This window comes from Coptis chinensis, chromosome 4 (assembly GCF_015680905.1).
Source record: "Coptis chinensis isolate HL-2020 chromosome 4, ASM1568090v1, whole genome shotgun sequence".
NCBI lineage: Eukaryota > Viridiplantae > Streptophyta > Magnoliopsida > Ranunculales > Ranunculaceae > Coptis > Coptis chinensis.
Window position 1 is genome coordinate 80,302,848 of NC_141459.1, and position 18,133 is coordinate 80,320,980.

At 36.3% G+C, this 18,133-nt stretch overlaps 1 protein-coding gene and 1 long non-coding RNA gene across 2 annotated transcripts; both read left to right on the forward strand.

The window, feature by feature from the left end:
* The first annotated feature begins 7,949 nt into the window (after positions 1–7,949).
* LOC147505028 (uncharacterized) lies at positions 7,950–10,948 on the forward strand. Its single transcript, XR_015220516.1, has 2 exons — positions 7,950–7,993; positions 10,643–10,948. It is a non-coding gene; the product is annotated as an uncharacterized LOC147505028 (long non-coding RNA).
* Positions 10,949–14,701: 3,753 nt separating this feature from the next.
* On the forward strand, positions 14,702–16,259 carry LOC147505029 (uncharacterized). The gene is made up of 3 exons (XM_086605447.1): positions 14,702–15,114; positions 15,209–15,502; positions 15,902–16,259. The coding sequence occupies exons 1-3, from the start codon at positions 14,702–14,704 to the stop codon at positions 16,257–16,259; spliced, it is 1,065 nt and encodes a 354-aa protein (XP_086461573.1).
* Positions 16,260–18,133: the final 1,874 nt, after the last annotated feature.

An 18,133-nucleotide genomic window follows, 5' to 3' on the forward strand; every position in this document is an offset into this window, starting at 1 on the left:
ATTTGGGCTTTGGGGTTAGATAAGTTTGGACTGGTTGACTGCTGTTGACCCTTGGCAGTCAACTTTGACTTTGACCAGAGTTGACTTTGACCAGAGTTGACTTTGACTATGGTTGACTTTGACAAGTTAACTGAATTTTGACCTTTTAACTCGGATTATGATTTGGGTTATTGGGATAGGTGCTTGACTTTAGGTTAAGACCTGTATATATATACGTGTGTATGTGTATTAACTACTATGTGTTTTTGCAGTATTTTATGTTATACAATGCTATGACACTTAGACATCGGCATATTAATAACGCGTAACCAAAAATTCATAAATCAAAATATTCCTTCGTTCTCTGAAATAATATGTAATAAAGTGCAATAATGCGTAAACAATTTACCGCACTCTTTTAGAACTCTCCACGCCTCAAGTTTTGGAATTTAGTTTTATGACTGTTGATGTCATATGTTAGGTGGGCATTTATTGAATGTGCCATAAATGGCCCGTTAAGCGTTATATATGGGTATTCATTGAATGTGCCATGAATGACCAGATTGTTTGGACTGCCCTAGAGAGGAACTAAGGTATTCACCTTGCGGGTTAGTTGTATTCTTTGATTATGCGAGTATTTGGGTTTACTTTTGAATACATATAGGATATCTACATAGGTTATATACAAGTTCTAACTTTCTTTTGCAGGAGGGTAGGACTTAATAATATTTTTTGTTTGGTGGACTTGGGTCCTACCCTTATACGCCAAATGGATATCGGTAAGTGAAATGCAATTATTTAGATATTAAAAAGAGTTATTTGAATGAGTTAATAAAAATAGAAGTTAATAAAATGGAAGTTTTGCTTGGGAAGAAACTATGCCGGTTGAGATGACGGAACTACCTGTCTTCCAAGCTGAGAATGATTAAGTTATGAGAAGATATAACGTGATTGTTTGGATAATTAAAGTATGATAATGTTATATGTGATTAGTTACTCATACCAGCAAATTCCATTTTGTCAACCCATGTTTGCTTTGTTTTTAGCGTGGGTGTGTTCTTGGGAACATAGGTGGAAGGCAAAGTGGAACCGTATGGCGTTTGATTTGGGATTCTTGCCTGGAGCAGTCCGTTAGTTTTCTTTTAGGTCTGATTCTTATTGGAAGGATGTAATAACGTAGTTTACATTTTTAGTATGACATGAGAATACGATGATGAGGACCTGTTATTCTTAGAATGTTATATTGATGATTTTTGATGGAAGATAGACTTGTATAAAGTAATAAAGAGAATTTTTGGAGATTTAAATTTGTAGTTAAGATTGTTTATGATGTGGGTTTTAGGTTTTGATTTGTGTTGTATCCACCCCGTCATAGCCTGGGTTTTTAGACAATTGAACCAAGTGATGTTTGAGATATTTATATTTCAAATATTCATTTTTTTTAATTGTTTAGAAATTCGGGCTGTGACAATAAGAGCCTAAAATTGTAGTTTTAACCCCTTAACAATCGTACTTTTAGACCAATTATGTGAATAATAAGTAAGAGAGTTAATACGACACGTGTTTTATGCATTTCGTGCTTCAAAGTCCATTATGTCTTGTAAATGTGCCACTTTAGCGAGATAAAGGAGCAAAGGTTGGTTGCTAAGGAGTTCTGTGATTAAAGGCCAATTTCCAAGAAGACAAAACCTCTGTAAAGCCCGGTCAAAATATGAAAAGTCAAAGTCCACGTGGGCAGAAACAGTGCACAAAGTCAACAGAACTTACGAAGACCATATCTTTGGACTCAGACCTCGGAATTGGGCCTACCTTATGTCAAAACGACCGGCTCGGAAAGAGCTTTCCAATGGTCTAAGCCTTGGCCCAATCAGAGGAGCAAAAGTGGACAAAAAGTTTGTCGAAGTCAACTACAGCTGAAGAGGCCTTTTTGGACTGAAAGAATTAGGTTTTGGGCCTGATTCTCTGGCCCAAAACATGGATCCAAGCCCATGCGCGATTTTTGGATCTAAACATATAAAAACCAAAGCTTAGCTCTTTGTTAATGGTAGATAGTTAGGTTAGAAAATAAATTTGGTTAGGATAAGAAAAGTAGCCATTAAACCTTAGTTCTAGATCTAGTTTTACATTAATTAATTATTTTTTATTCTTGCCTTAAATTTAGTATTAAATTATTGTTATTGCTATTCATTAGATAAATAAAGTTAATTAGTTCTCCATAATCTAGTTTCATTTTCATTTATTTATTAGCTTAAATCCTTAGATTTACTTATTTGTCATTATTAGTTTAATTCAATTATTGCATGAGTAGTTTCGAATTGAGTTTAAACAAGTAAAGTTCAAATCTTTATATTATGTCTTGTTTAGATTCCATGAGAAATGATAGTTTAATGACTCTAGGCTAACCCTCCATTAGAGGGTTGAGGAAGCCTTGAAGAAAACTTGATTTTGTTAGCTTAGAATTTGTCCCCGATAATCTATTCAATTCTAGAAGTAATTAGTTCACCATGAGAATGGGTTTAATGCTTCACATGCTAGTTATTACTTTGTAGAGATTGCCATGAATAGTTAGGGATTAGATTTACCAATTGTTATCGCGATAGCATTTCAATTTGGAGTGCGACAGTTCTTGGTTAGTAGATTAAGTAGAGTTAAGGCGGAATCAATCCCCTAATTCCTTATCATAGAGTCCGTTAGTATTTCGTAGTTGAATTATCGTATCTTGTTAATATAAATTGAATCCGTAGTATAATCATAGAATAGATATTTCATATAACACATTACTCTCACCATTGTTCTTTGTGTTTGTTCAATTGAATTTGTTTAAGTCTTGAGAGTTAAGAGTGGAACGATTCCGTACTCTATATATTGCATGAATATATATGTGAGAGTAGGAAATAAATTATTAATACCGTAAGAATAAGGTTAGAGTAATCTAATTGATTTTTTACGGGTTATCAATAGCTAGCCTTTTGAGGGCGTCACTATGGTTGTTTCCCGTTGAGCGTCCTTGATTGCGTAGTGCGTGGTTCGAACTTGATCCTTAACGGGGCGTCAAGCTGATTGGTTGATAGCTAGCCTTTGGGGGCGCTATTGTTGTCGTAGATGCCATTTGAGTTGGGTGATTAGTAAGCCTTTTGGGGGCATTACTATGATTGATAGTTAGCCTTAAGCTGGCGTGCTTATAGCTAGCCCCCAGTTTGTAGTAGAAGCAGCCCTTTTGTAGGTGTTAATGTTGTTTAACCCCAGTGTTGGAGCTTGGTTGACATGTTTAGATGGCAATAACTTGTCCCAGTTCGGAGATGGCTATGGCTAGCCCCCAGCTTGATTGGCTTACAATAAACTGCAAGGGAGTGAGCTTCCATTTTGTAATTCGAGGGACTCACTGGTTTGTTCTAATAGTTGAACTAATAGTTGGAATATTGGTTGCTTCTTCTAGGTTGTAGACTTGCTCTGACCTGACTTGAGGATTACTTGATTTGAGGATGACCTGACCTGAGGATGACCTAAACTGAGGACAACCTGATCTAAGGATGACCTGGCTTGAGGACGACCTGAGTTGAGGATGAGCTGATCTGAGGATGAGTTGACTTGAGGACGACCTGAGTTGAGGACGACCTGAGCTGAGGATGAGCTGACTTGAGGACGACCTAACTTGAAGACGACCTGATCTGAGGATGACGTGACCTGAGGATGACCTGACCTGAGGATAACTTGAGCTGAAGATGAGCTGATCTAAGGATGACCTGACTTGAAGACGATCTGAGCTGAGGATGACCTGAGCTGAGGATAAGCTGGCTTGAGGATGACCTGAGTTGAGGACGACCTGAGCTAAGGATAAGCTGACTTGAGGATGACTTGAGGACAATCTAACTTGAGGACGACCTGATCTGAGGATGAGCTAATCTGAGGCTTTTTGGAGTAAGTTTGGATGTGTTTTGGTATTTTGGCCATAACTTTGGCTACAGTTGTCAGAATTCGGAAAGATCTCAGCGGCACGCACGCTGTCACCACTGAGATTTGCTCTGTGGTGGCTATTTTCGAGGTCAAAATCCACTATTTTCCCCTCCAATTTACTTTTTTCTATTTTTGTCCGACCTGAGCTGATGATGCGCTAATTTGATGAACGACCTGGCGGAGGTCTTTGCATGAGATCTGGTTGAGGTTTTGATATAGCTCTGTGATAAGTTTTACTGGTATGCGCTTTTCCTCATTGATATAGGTTCATAGATTAGGATGCTCTGAAATTTCTATTTGAGATTGGTTGAACCAACACCTTAGTTGACATGGTAAGAAGCGAACTGTAAGCTAGATTCCTGGATCTGTATTGTCACCAATTCAAACCAAAGGAAATAAACCAGCCAAATGTCACGTGAATTCATAAGTGAACCATACGTAGCGATCTTGAGCAGAAATAACTCATCTGAACATTTATTTGATGTAGCTTGTTGGAAACATAATTATTTTGCTGGACCAGAAACAAATGATTTCAAAGTTAGCAGTAATGGAGTTTTGAAATGAGTACTTATATTATTGGAACATGTCGACCTGGTTGTTAGATTTAAATTGCCATTCATCGATTCTGCAGATTGTTTCTCTCCAATTGTCACTTGCAAATCTATGATTTCGGCAGCTTTTCCCTTTGAATACCACGCTTCGTGAGCTTGAAAATTGAAAATTTTAGAGAGTTTGAGAGAGTTGAGTGGATGAATTTTCAAGTATTTCGATCCACAGACGACGCCAATGTTTAGGAATGGAATTATACCTTCAACCTGAGATCGGGTTTGATGGAAAAGTGTCTGCACTCTTCCTTTGGAGAAGAGTTGCCTACGTATTGAGTCTTTTGCTAGACTTGAATCAAGCCAATCGTAGTTCCTTAGAGATTGAAGATTTTCCCTGTGGAGAAGATGGAGCTTCCCTTTTATAGGTGTGGCGTTCTCCCTTCCCTTTCTAGATGCGTCTGTTATGAAGCTAAAGACTTGGAGACCGTTACAGAGTAATATCTCTCATTAATGTTGTTGTTGACTGTAGCATGCAGTAGTTACATTTCCTAGGTCGTCTGGACGACCCGACCTTAGGGCGTAGTGCTTGTAAGTCATGGTGCCGACTTGTGATTGGAATCTGGACACGTGGTCTACCACGAGTGGTTGAGAATGGAAGGTAATGACAATGAGTACCTTCACTGGAAAACTCTCACGAGGCTTAAAGCTTGTCCACTAAGGAATTCCTAGTGGTTTAAGGCCTTTTTGCATATGGTCAATGCAATCACACTCCGCAAAATGAGATTAGAATAGTTAATAATAAATCACTCATTTGTGATCTTAGTTTTTCTCTCATCTTTGCTTGAGGACAAGCAAAATGCTATTTGGGGGTGGTGATCAGCTCCTAAATGTGTGTTTTATTACATTTACATTACTGCATTACAGCCCTTCTTACGCATAATAAAAAGGCAACTCATAGCTTTTATTATCTTTTTCAGGTTACATAGCAATTCATACCACTTATCATAAAAACTGCATCTTAGCAACAAAATGAGCCTTATTTACGCTTATTATGAAGACTCGAAGCTGCTATGAAAAAGTTTTGAAAAAGCCAAAGTCAAAGTCAAAGGTCAAGGACTCCAAAAACCAGAGAGCTGAAAGTCAAGTCCTTAACTCAGAAGACCAGAGATAGATGTCCTTGACTGAAAAGAAGGCTTTCTCTAAACCTAGCTTGATCAAAAAGAAAAGAGAAATCAAAAACAAAAACAAAAACAAAAGCATAAAGCAACATGAGAGGTGTCTTGATTATAGAGGAGGATGGAAAATCAGTCTTTTGTAAAAATAGGGGTATAAGAACCAAAAGTTAGGGAGAGAGAATACACCTAGACTTATTCTAGTGTCATGTAGGATTTATTTTCTAGTCATTTTCATTCAATTCATGTACTTTTTGTTCTTCATTTTCAATCATTTTGTTTACTTTATGTTCTTCATTAATCAATCATTTCTTTCTTTGTTGTTCTTTCTTTCAATCAATCATTTCATTTCTTCAAGTTTGTGTTTCCAATCATTTAAACAACTTAGTCTTTTCAAGCTTATTCAATACAATAGAGTAACCAACACAAGTTCTAAACTAAAGAAATCCACCTTCTTTCCTTCTAAAATTCCAAACCATTCAAGTTCCAAACAATTTATAGTGAACCTCACACTTCAAAACACTTTGAAGAACTTACTCATCAATACACAAATTTTAGTAACATAGAACTTGAGGAGCATTATGTCAAGCTTGGCAGTATTTTTAAATTACTCGTGTACATAATCCACTTATATAGTTCTATATATACTTTCATGACAAATAAGCACTAGCTTTAGCTATTATTATGAAATAATTGAAGTAGATCAAATGCCCAGTGACACGTTATGGAAATACTCCAAATGTAAAATTTATGCCCGGACTCTTTTAGATATTTTACTCACCTAAAACACTTTTAGTAAAAATGAAAAATCACTAAAGTTCCTCATAGTTAGATTCCAAAAAATATTCTATGTAAGTTATGTTATGAGGAACTTTAATAATTTTTCATTTTACTTTGTGTTTTAGGTGATAAAATATCTAAAAATATGAGAGAAGCACATAAAATCTAGTTTTCAACTAAATTCAAAATTTTTGGGTAATTAGGAAATTCTAATTACACATATTCTGAGAAAATCAAGACTAAACCTAATTAATTAATTAAGACACGAGTCACAAATCTCGATGATACTTTTTGTTATCAGGGAGTGACTCTTCATGACAAATCGGGGGAAAAAGTAACTCTAGAGGACATTTTTTTTTTAATTACTCACAAGGACCGGGTAGATGAAAGGTCAAGGATACCTTTGACGCAAAATTAAAAATGGCTCGGGTAGATGAAAGGTCAAGTATACCCCTGGTACGAAATAATAAACGGCACGGCCTAACCGAAACAACTCGGTGTATAACTATATATAGTATGAACAATGATTGTTCATACCTATTTCGGGTATGAACAATCACTGGTCATACCTTAGCATGAGCTATGAACACTTATTGTTCATATGAACAATCATTACCTCAACATAATGTATGATCAGTAAAAACATTTATTAGAGTATGAACAATCACTATTTATACCTCAACATGAGCAATGAACAATATTGTTCATACATCAACATGAGTTTTGAACAATCAATGTTCATACCTCAACATAATGTATGATCAGTAAGAACACCTATTGGAATATGAACAATCATTATTCATACATCAATATGAACAATCATAACGTATGAGGTACGTTCACTTATTTAGGTATGAACAATCACTGTTCATACATCAGCAAAAGGTATGAACACTCATTGTTCATAGCAAAACAACAAAAAGGGTAAAATCAAAAAATATTTATTTCAAATCCGGGCCATTTGTCCTTAAAGATTATTTTCACCCGAAATTTGTCCTTGAGAGCAGGGCCCAAATTTTTCCATATCGGCCGATATTTCAGACCCCCCAAAAACTGAAATATATCTGTCTATATTGATATATAGGGGTATTTCGGAGATTCCAACTTTTCAATTCCCAAAACAAAACTGAAAATTCCCAAAACTCAAAACCCTAGTTTTCAATTCTTCTCCAAAACAAACGATGGCTGAAGTTAACCCTTTTTATAATCCTACTAGTAGAGAATTTATTCAAAGTAACAGGAGGAAATGTGACATGGTCTTTTTAAATGAAATTAAAGATTCAGGAATATTCGAGAAAGAATTTAGTTTGTGGGTGAAGGAGGATTTTGACAAAGCGGAGAAGGAATTGTCAAGGCTGTTATCATTCGTCGTAGGTACACCATTCTATCAAAGAATGGATGACAAGCTGGAGGAAATAAAGAGATTGAGAGATCGACATATTGATCTGGAGAGGAGGAAGACGAAGTTAGAAAAGAGGACATCGAAAACTCAAAAAGCAGGAGCAGAGGCTTTTAAACGGATCTTGGATATGCGTGATGGATGGGTGTCAAATATGATGGTTGGTAAGTTTTTTGTTTTTTTTGTTTTCAAATTATTAATTTGTTGAGCAGAGACGGCTCAAGGCAATTGGGGGCCCTAAGTAAAGTTCCAATAAAATTGTTACATCTTATAGATCGATATGATTTGTTTACGTTATTTCATATGAATGCAAACACTTAGTTTATTTAACAAAAAATTTAGAAGATAACAATTGTTGTAAAAATTGATCCTAACATTTTTTTTTTTCTTTCTTGAATAGTCTCCCCCACAAAATTTTTTTTTTTATAACAAAAAATTTAGAAGATAACAATTATTGTAAAAATTGATCCTAACATTTTCTTTTTTCTTTCTTGAATAGTCTCCCCCACAAACATTTTTTTATATATAACAAAATTTTTAGAAGATAACAATTATTGTAAAAATTGATCCTAACATTTTTTTTTCTTGAATAGTCTCCCCCACAAACATTTTTTTTTATAACAAAAAATTTAGAAGATAACAATTATTGTCAAAATTGATCCTAACATTTTCTTTATTCTTTCTTGAATAGTCTCTCCACAAATTTTTTTTTTAATTGAATTTTATTGACAAAAAAACAAAAATACAAAGTGAAGTAGAAACATAGGAGTGTTGTGAGGGAGATCCTCACATACAGAGAGATCTAAGACAAAACACCATAAATACATGAGGAAGAGTGGAAGAATAAAAAAATATCCTACACCTATAACATCGTAGCATATCATGGCCAAACAACAATGTCACAAACTTGAAATTTCAATAGAGAGAGAGAGAGAGAGAGAGAGAGAGAGAGAGAGAGAGAGAGAGAGAGAGAGAGAGAGAGAGAGAGAAGAGAATAGAGAGAGAAAGAGAAAGAGATTCTCAGACTAAATTAAACAATATAGAAAAACCAAATAAGGCAAAAGAATGATATAAATAATATTAAAGTGTTGGCTTCAATTTGATAAATTGTCATAGGGTGTTGAAGAAGTTTAATTAGTTATGGAGGTGTGCCTGTTTATTTATTGGAGAAGGTGAAAATGCTAGGGAAACGAAGTGGTTTAATGCGATTTTCTAATTTCCAATTTTCCAATGTAAAACCGTTTATCTAACAGATTAAAATAAATGAAAAACAAATAGTGAGTTTTTTTTTTTTCACAATAAAACAATAATAGACTTAGTACTGTAGGGGTAGGATATATTGGGCCCCTTGGACTGCGGGCCCTAAGCGGCTGCTTTATTTTGCTATAGGCTAAAACCGGCCCTGTTGTTGAGCCAAATATAATTGACTACAAGTATTGGTTGGAAAAGCATAATGATGATTGTTAAGCATAAACATAATGCATATTGATAGGTTTCATGGAGTTTTTAGTTGTGAAGATGATAATAAGCCCAATTTCAAATAACTTGATCTTGGTTCACCTTTGATGCTGCTGCTACTAGTAGTAGTTCAAGCTCTTCTGGTTTAGTTTCTCGCAAAAAATTGAACACCCAAGTTGTTAAAAGATCTGATTATGGTGGGAACAATAATCATTTTGGTGAGCTTTTATAATTGGTGATTTTAAGAGATTCTAGTGACTTAGGGTCGGGGCCTAGTTAGTTTAGTTTGTCTAAAATGATATGGATAGTGGTAGATCGGCTCCTGTGAGTAGGAATTTCCAGCCAGGGCATCGTAGATTGAATTCGATAGGTGCCCCATTGATTTATTCTGGTAGTTCTGTGACTTCACCAAATGTGAATGCACTACCTACTGGGAACATTTGTCCTTCTAGGAAGGTTATGAAGACGGGTATGGTGCAGTGGAATTTGGTTTAGAAGTCATGTGTTAGGGTCAGGAATGGGGAATTATGAACATGGGAGTATAATGAGAGGTGGTGGCATTGTGGGAAGGTCAACCTTTATGGCTAAATACATGGGAGGTGACTGGGATGAAATATACTTGAGAGGTCTAAAAATTTGGGCTAATGTAAGAATGTCATGGTTGTTGCTCTTCATGAATGGGAGAAATAGGTTCTATGTATTAAGAAATTGAATAGGGATTAGGTTTTATGCTGAGGTTTGGATTTGGAATTTTTGGACTCCCCTTCCTAAACTTTTTTTTTTAGCCCCCTTTTTTGTTTATCTTTCTAGTTGGCCTAGTCAACCGCCTGGAGGCCTTGAAGGGACAGTCAGGGATCGCCTAGGCAGCTGTTTTTAAAAACACTAATCGGACAAAATTGCAGCTTTTTGGATCCCGATCGGATAGTTTGATTTTGTTACAGATCGTGTTGCCTCACTATCATTTTCCACCCAATAGCTGCTACTCTAGGATGGGTTGTAGCTTACCACAAGAAGTTCTGCCTTGGTGGTGTGTAAGTTTTGGTTCTAATAGCTTCATGTGTGTATCTCACAACAAAATCCTCATTGGCACTGCTTCCATTGTCCATACTAGTTTAGGTGACCCCTTTTCCTTATTGTACGCCTACCTCTTGTCTTAGTTTTTATGTTTATTTCATTGGTCTCTGCATTTTTTTTTTATCTATATATTTTATTTAACATGTATGTTAATGGGAAAAACAGTAGAATACTCTATTACCTTAGCTTCACCATGATTAATTCAATTATAAAGCCTGATGCCCCAAAAGCCAAGAGTATGCACTTGTATGCTAATTTTGTTCTCCTTGCCGGATATGCAGGTAACTAACAAGGCTGGAGGGAAAAGGTAGATAGGCTAAACTAAACAAGTAGTAGTGTGTTTTCATTGTTGTTCAAGTCAGATGGAGTTAAAAGGACTAGACTAGCATCCGGCCTACGTACTATGCTTGTATAGGGACCTAATATTGATTGCTCCTAGACTCTTTATGTTTAGCGCCACTGTGCTCAATTTTGAAATGTTATCTGTGTGCATATCCTAGCATAACTTTTTATACCAATGGTAGACACAGTGATACATTAGTGTGCTGGGTGTGTGGCAGCAGTAAATCTTGCCAGAGGTTTGACCCTATTTCATCATTTCTTAATTTTGGCGGCAGCCCGTTCAGTATCAACAACTCATCACCCAGCTGCAGGGACTTTTGACTTTTGACCCACCGTGATGGTGAAGGTCACTACACCAAAACAGGATATTAGTAAGCGCTCCAGTTTTTTACTTAGTAACGGTTTTAAAGTGTAACTAGGTTCCTAACGTTTTATAAGCGTTACAATTATATATAAAGTGTTATGTTAATTTTGCCAAATATGAGAATTAATTTGTTACATTTTTAAATTGTTTGTTTGGACCAAAAAGCGTAAATAAATCATGAATATTAAATATAATATTAAAATAATAGCTAAATTATAATTTAAGATTTCTAAATAAAAAATTTCGGTGAGAGGAAAGAATTTTCGGTGAGAGGGAAAGACCAAAATTATCGCACTCTTCTCTCCTATTTAAGATTACTAATGAACATCTTTATATTGTATGCTCTTTTCATCGCCTCTCTCATTCAACAAGTTCATCGTTCAACAAGTTTTGGGAGTCAGCACCAGTCGTCGCTGCTGCCGCTATTAGGTAACGTACTTCCTTCGCCTTCTTCTTCTATGATTTTCTATGTTTCATCATCTCATATCTCTTTTTCAATTGTTCACACTACTACTAGGTGATATCACAACTGAAATTAACTTGGGTGTTAGTTGGCTACAGTTATAACCAAAGGTGCGATTTTTATTACTTGTGTTATTCATTAAAAAATTCGATTTTTGTGGTTTGATTTTGCTCTTCTATATGTAATTAGTAATTACTTATTTTAGTTATGTTATGATTTATATTTTTCCTGGTTTGTGGATTGTTAGATTAATATTCATGCTAGCAAACACACACACGGTCTGTATAATGAATACCACCAGTCCTGTTGATGAGAAATTTTTGAATAAAAGGGAATCATCTGTTAGTGTCCTCCCCTTCACCGGTTGAATGATTATAACACTGGGTCAATATCTCAGCTCTGTCTTGAGTGATTAACAAGGTATGCTCGAACTGAGCTGACAGACTCCCATCTGATGTAACAACCGTCCAGTTATCATCTCACATAACAGGATTAAAGCTACCCATTGTCAGCATTGGTTTGTGGATTGTTAGATTGTTAGTAGTATCTAACTCCCTTTTTTTTTAGTTTGATAGCATGGATAGGGTTTTCTAGAGTTCATGCTGGATTGGGTTGAAATATTTAAACAAAGAATAACCCATGTCTTATTTCTAGTAACTGTGGGTTTTAATAGATAAAATCTGAACTGGCACACAAAGTATCTCTTTTTGAAATTCAGACTTATATTTGAAGCAAGTTCAAAATTTTCAAACTTGTATCGAAGTGATTTAACAGTTCGCATCCTATTGGCTGAGCCTTTGGAATAAAATCTACAATGAACTACATGAGTTTGTATATATGTGCAAACCGATAGCATATATTTATATTTTTTTAAGACTGAATTTCAGGCAATTATCTTGAGTATAGTGTACGCGTGTTGGGGGGAATGAGAAGTCTTTTATTTTGTCTTGCATTTTGTGTTTATATGTTATAATGCCTTCAAAGTAAAGCATTTGAAATCAGTCCACACTTAATCCTTCCAGTGCCAAGTAGTTCGTATCTAATTGTGTTTACCAATTGAAGTACATCTGAACATGTTTAGCAATTTAATGGTTAAAATGTAGGCACCGTTTAGCTTGTTTACCGAGATAGTTCAATATTTATAGAACGTTATGCATCAAATTTTCATAAACAGATAGTGCTAAAAGCCAGGCTAGTAGGAAATGACATTGACCCTATCGCTTGTTCCTTGTGTTTACTTGATGTGCTACTTGCAGAATGTCTCAACCGATTCCAAAAGATTGGATGAATGAAAATGACAGACTTGGGAGTGTGTATAGGCAGGGGTTTCCAATTTTATTCTATTCGCTAGTGGCAAAGATGAAACGTTGACCACGTGTCCTTGCCCATGTAACAAATGTCGAAATAGGAAAAGGTTTGCGTATGATATAGTTAGAAAACATTTGATTCATAACGGTATAGAATCAACATATCGTGTATGGGTTTTACATGGTGAGAACCCATATAAGGATCGAATGGTAAACCGAGTTGAAGAAGAAAATAGTGATGAAGGACTAGGGATAGGAAATTTTGTTGATGTTGCTTATGGCATACATGAAGAATTAGTAGGTGATTTGAGTGGAGGCGATGGAAGTCAAGCCGAAGATGTTGAACCACCTATTGTTCTAGAACCTGATTTGGGTAAGAGGTACAATGAATATAAGAAAAAAGCAGAAGAAAAATTATACCCCTCATGTGAGGCTCCTGTCACAACCCTTTCAAAGAAATTTGTGGACCTCCATAACTTGAAGAAGCAATTATAATTGGTCGGAAATAGTGTGACCGCTTTTGTCTATGTTGAAACGTGGTTGCGGATGGAAACACTTTGCCTTCTAAGTATCCCGCAATGAAGGCAATGTTGAAAGATCCGGGAATGAAAGTTTGAGTGCATAGATGCATGTGAAAATAATTGTATGTTATATTATAAGACTGAAGCTGATTTGACAGTGTGTCCTCAATGTGAAACGCCTAGGTACAAAGTAAAGGAAGGGAAATCGAGAAAGAAAGAACCAAAAAAGGCGAGAAAAGTATTGAGACATTTCCCTTTGATTCCTAGACTTAAAAGGTTGTACACTATATCATGGATAGCACGTGAAATGACGTGGCACAGTAGAGCGACACCTTCTTGGAATTATATGAGGCATCCAATCGACTCGCCTAAGATGGAAGACATGTAAAGATGATTGGCCAAATTTTGCTAAGGAAGGCGTAATGTTTGGCTTGGAATTGCAACCGATGGATTCAATCCACGTGGTGTTCAATCCATCGGGTTATAGTTGTTGGCTTTTTTTGTGGTGCCTTATAATCGCCACCGTCTTTGTGCATGAAATCTGAGTTCCATATGATGTCGTTGTTAATACCTGGGCCGAAGGCACCGAGTCAAAACATCGATGTATTCCTTAGACCACTAGTTGATAAGTTACAACAGTTATGGAAAGAAGGGGTGGTGACTTGTGACATGCACAAACAGGAGCATTTTACTTTGAGGGCTATGTTAATGTGGGGCATTCATGATTTACCAGCGTATGGCAATTTATCAGGTTGTGTAACACATGGTTATAAAGCTTGTCCTATTTGTGGTGATGAAACTCCATCTATGCATCTTCGGAACGCAAGGAAGATCGTCTATACAAATTACCGGATGTTTCTTAAATCTGATCACCCATTTAGGCAAGGCAAGTACTTAGGAGTTAAGACAAAAGAGTTAAACCCTCCTCCGCCAAGGTTAAAGGGAGAAGTAATTGAGAAAATGTTAAGTCGTGTCCATTATGTACACGGGAAAGTATTAAAAGGTACCAAACGGAGTATAGATGATGTGGATGTGGTTGCTATTGGAGATGATGAAGATGATGAAGTTACTGAAGCATGGTATAAGAGGTTTATTCTCTTTGAACTGGAATATTGGCCGAAGTATAAAATTTGACATGTTATCGACATGATGCATGATGAGAAGAACGTGGCAGAACACATAATAAATGTGATTCTTGACAAGAAAGACAAAACAAAGGATACAGTTTAGGCACGAGAGGATTTGAAGAAAATGGGGATTCATAGTGGTCAATGGATGCAAACGGACCCAATCGCGAGGGAGATCTGTTAAACCAAAGGCCCCATTTGTCTTGAATAAAGAGAATGAGTTCGCACAATTTTGAAGAATTTGAAGCTTCCTACGGGGTTTTCATCGAACTTAAAAACATTGTCACTTTGAGTCCTCCTGGTTTGCTTACAATGAAATCACATGACTATCACGTGATTATGTGTTACTTGCTTCCAGTTTTGCTTCAACACGCTTTTCCAAAACATCGTGATTTGCGTAGAGCTATTCATCAGATTAGCTTATTTTTTAATATTCTATGTTCGAAAGTCTTAATCCGAAAGGAAATCCAAGATGCCAAATACATGGTTGCAGAGGCATTGTGTGTATTGGAAAAGTATTTTCCAACCGCTTTCTTTGATATCTCAAAGATCCACCTCTTGGTGCATTTGGCTGATGAAGGGCTGATTTGTGGACCTGTGTATCCTAGGTGGATGTTTCCATTTGAACTGTATGTAAAATGCCTTTACTTTTATATCTTATTTAGTGGCAATTATTATCGATGAAACTACAAAGTACAATTTTGGTTTTGTTTATTTTAATAGGGCAATGAAGGAGTGTAAAAATATTCCAAGCAATAAACGTTATGTTGAAGGCTCCATTACGGAGTTCTATATTGTTTCTGAGTCTGTTAGGTATGTTATGGAGTACATGCCAAATTCTCGGGATGGAAATCACAAAACTACTCGTGAGGCGTTTCTAGATAAAGATGGAGAGTATAGTGATGAGGGGCCTATACTTGAGGGTAAAACTGTGATCCTAGGCAAGGAACAATGGATACAAATCCGTAGGTGGGTTCTTTTTCGACTCGACATCGAAAAACTTGATGAACATTACAGGTTTGATTGTTTTTGATAGATTTGACTCAAACATTTACTAGTCTAAAAAGTCATAATAAATAGTCGTGTCAAACTGTATAAACAAATTGTAGTGAATATCGTGCCTTGCAAGCAACTGCACGTGCTAGAAGAAAAGGGGTAGCAAAGACAGAAGTGGAGATACAGACTAAGTTTATTGTGTGGTTATATGACAAAGTATTGTTTTATATATAATTTAGTTTAGTAGGATATTACAATTAGTATTTTAATTTTATCTTTCTAATTGTCGTTTTTTTTTATTTCACAGTTGTTGGCTGCAAAATACATAGATTGTGACTTATAGAGATTTGTCCAAGGACCATTGTTCAAAGCTAAAACATATAAAAAGTACCGTGTTAATGGTTTTGTGTTCTCTACTAGGTCGCATGACGAAACAATTTCCACACAAAATAGTGGTGTTTGCATGAAAGCAATCACTACGTTTACAACGAGTAGGAAAGACAAAAATCCCATTGATGCATCGACTAAGTGGTATGGGGTTATCGAACAGATAATAGAGTTGGACTATACGACCTTCCAGCATGTTGTCTTTTACTGCAATTGGGTGAGGGTGGAGGACAAGACCAATGGTTGTAAACTTTGTCCAGATTATAATTTGGTGATGGTTAATCTCAATAGGCTAAAGAGTGTTGATCAGTACTTTGATGAGCCGGTGATTCTTGCTTTTGAGGCTAGTCAGGTGTTTTACTTGGAGGATTTGAGAAATCCTAACTGGTAGGTAGTCATAAATTCACCTAGGCGATTGACAAGTCGAGTTGGTGAACTAGATGCACCAATTGACTTCCAATCTATTCTTGAGGACCAACCTAATTTGCAGCCGTTGATGGAAAGTCTAACCTGATTGTAATAGTTGCACTATCATATTGTGAGATTTTAAGTTGCATGCGAACTTCTCATTTTCTACTTTTAGATATATAAACTCTTTCTACTTTGAAGTTTGTTTGTGCAGTTGGGTGAAAGGTGTGTTTGAGTTGTTTTTTATCTTTTTTTTTAATCAAGAATAGTTTCTATAAATGTATACTTTTGAACTTTGTCATTTTACCTATTTCTTCTAACATTTTTTTGTCATTAATAATGGCACTAGGTCAATCTCAATCTATTGCTTCCCAGCCATCGAGTTCAGTCCCACTTCCATCTCATAATTCAACTTCAGACTCTCACACATCTCAGCCTTCGGGAAACTCACCAACGATTACCAAGTTACCTATAGAGTTCGATGAGGATGGCGTCGCTGTGGGTCCTAACCATGCCAAATGGAATACCCAGGTTGGTATTTATGTTCGATCTCGTATTCCAATTCATTACAAGGATTGGAGGAAAATAGATGGAAGCTTCAAGGATAATGTCTGGAATAAATTAATGGTAAGATTTACATGTACTTTAATTTCGATGATAGCATCCATTATTCTTGAATATTAGTATGTTTTTCAAATCCTATATCTACATGTTGTCCAGCCCTATGTATGGAAATTTACTTAATATGAAATAAACAAAAGTCACTTTGTTCATGTAGGAAGAATTTGAGCCTAATGTTCCCCAAGCAATGGCACACCGAGAAGTTGAAAAGGACTTTCCCCAAAAGTTCAGATCAGCAAAGTATGCCTTGCTGAAAGAAATTTTGTGTAAGTGTGGGAGCGTGGAAGAAGCTATTGCAGCATGCCCAGATGGTAAGGACCCAAATCATTGGACTGTGTTTGTTAGAAAGGAGAGTACCGCTGAAGTGAGAGCTAGAAACGCAAAGAATGCAGAGAATGGCAAAAAGAATATATATCGACATACTAATGGGCGGGACACATATGCCCATAAACTGGATAAAATGGTAGGTGTCTATTCTTGCACTAACGATTTCTTATCACGTTATGCTAACAACTATTAAGGATTTTTTTTTGTAGGATAAAGAAGATCCTAGCAGAAAACATGGACGGGTAGATAGTTGGAAAAAAGGACATGAGCGTCGTGATGGAACTATATTAGCGAGAGCTCGTTGAAGCTTGAGCTTACCTGTGTGTTGGTATTGTATATAGACTATGTTGCATATTGTATTACTCATATCGGTGGTTAATATTGTAGGAACAAGTGGAGGCTTCTCATAAAAGAAGAAAAGAAGCAAGGTGGTGGTGAGGCGTGTAATAGAAGTAGACTTCGATAATGATGAGTTGTCTGAAGTCTTTGGGCCCGACAAAGGGAGTAGAACTCGTGGAATCAGCTCCAACAAGTCTAAGAAGCAATTGCAACTTACAGGTATTGTTAAGGCATTATTGCAGCAAGTAAACTCTTCATCCAATTCTAAGTTGAAGGGGGAAATGAATGAGATGAAGTCTTCCTTAGTTAATGTCATGGGCGTGTTAAAGGCGAGTTTGCAGTTTGCATTTGTGCTTTATTGCATACAATACCATTATGTATAACTAATTGTTACTATAAATTGTGTAGGATGTACTTAAGGCTGTCAAAAGCAATGGAACACCGACTGCTCAACCACCGTGCAGCCCAACAACACCAGAAACTGAAGTCGGTTCCAGTTCTATTTGTCACTCGACTCAACAAAACTTGATGAATATGTTTGCAAATTTGAATCCTCCTTCTAGGACGCTT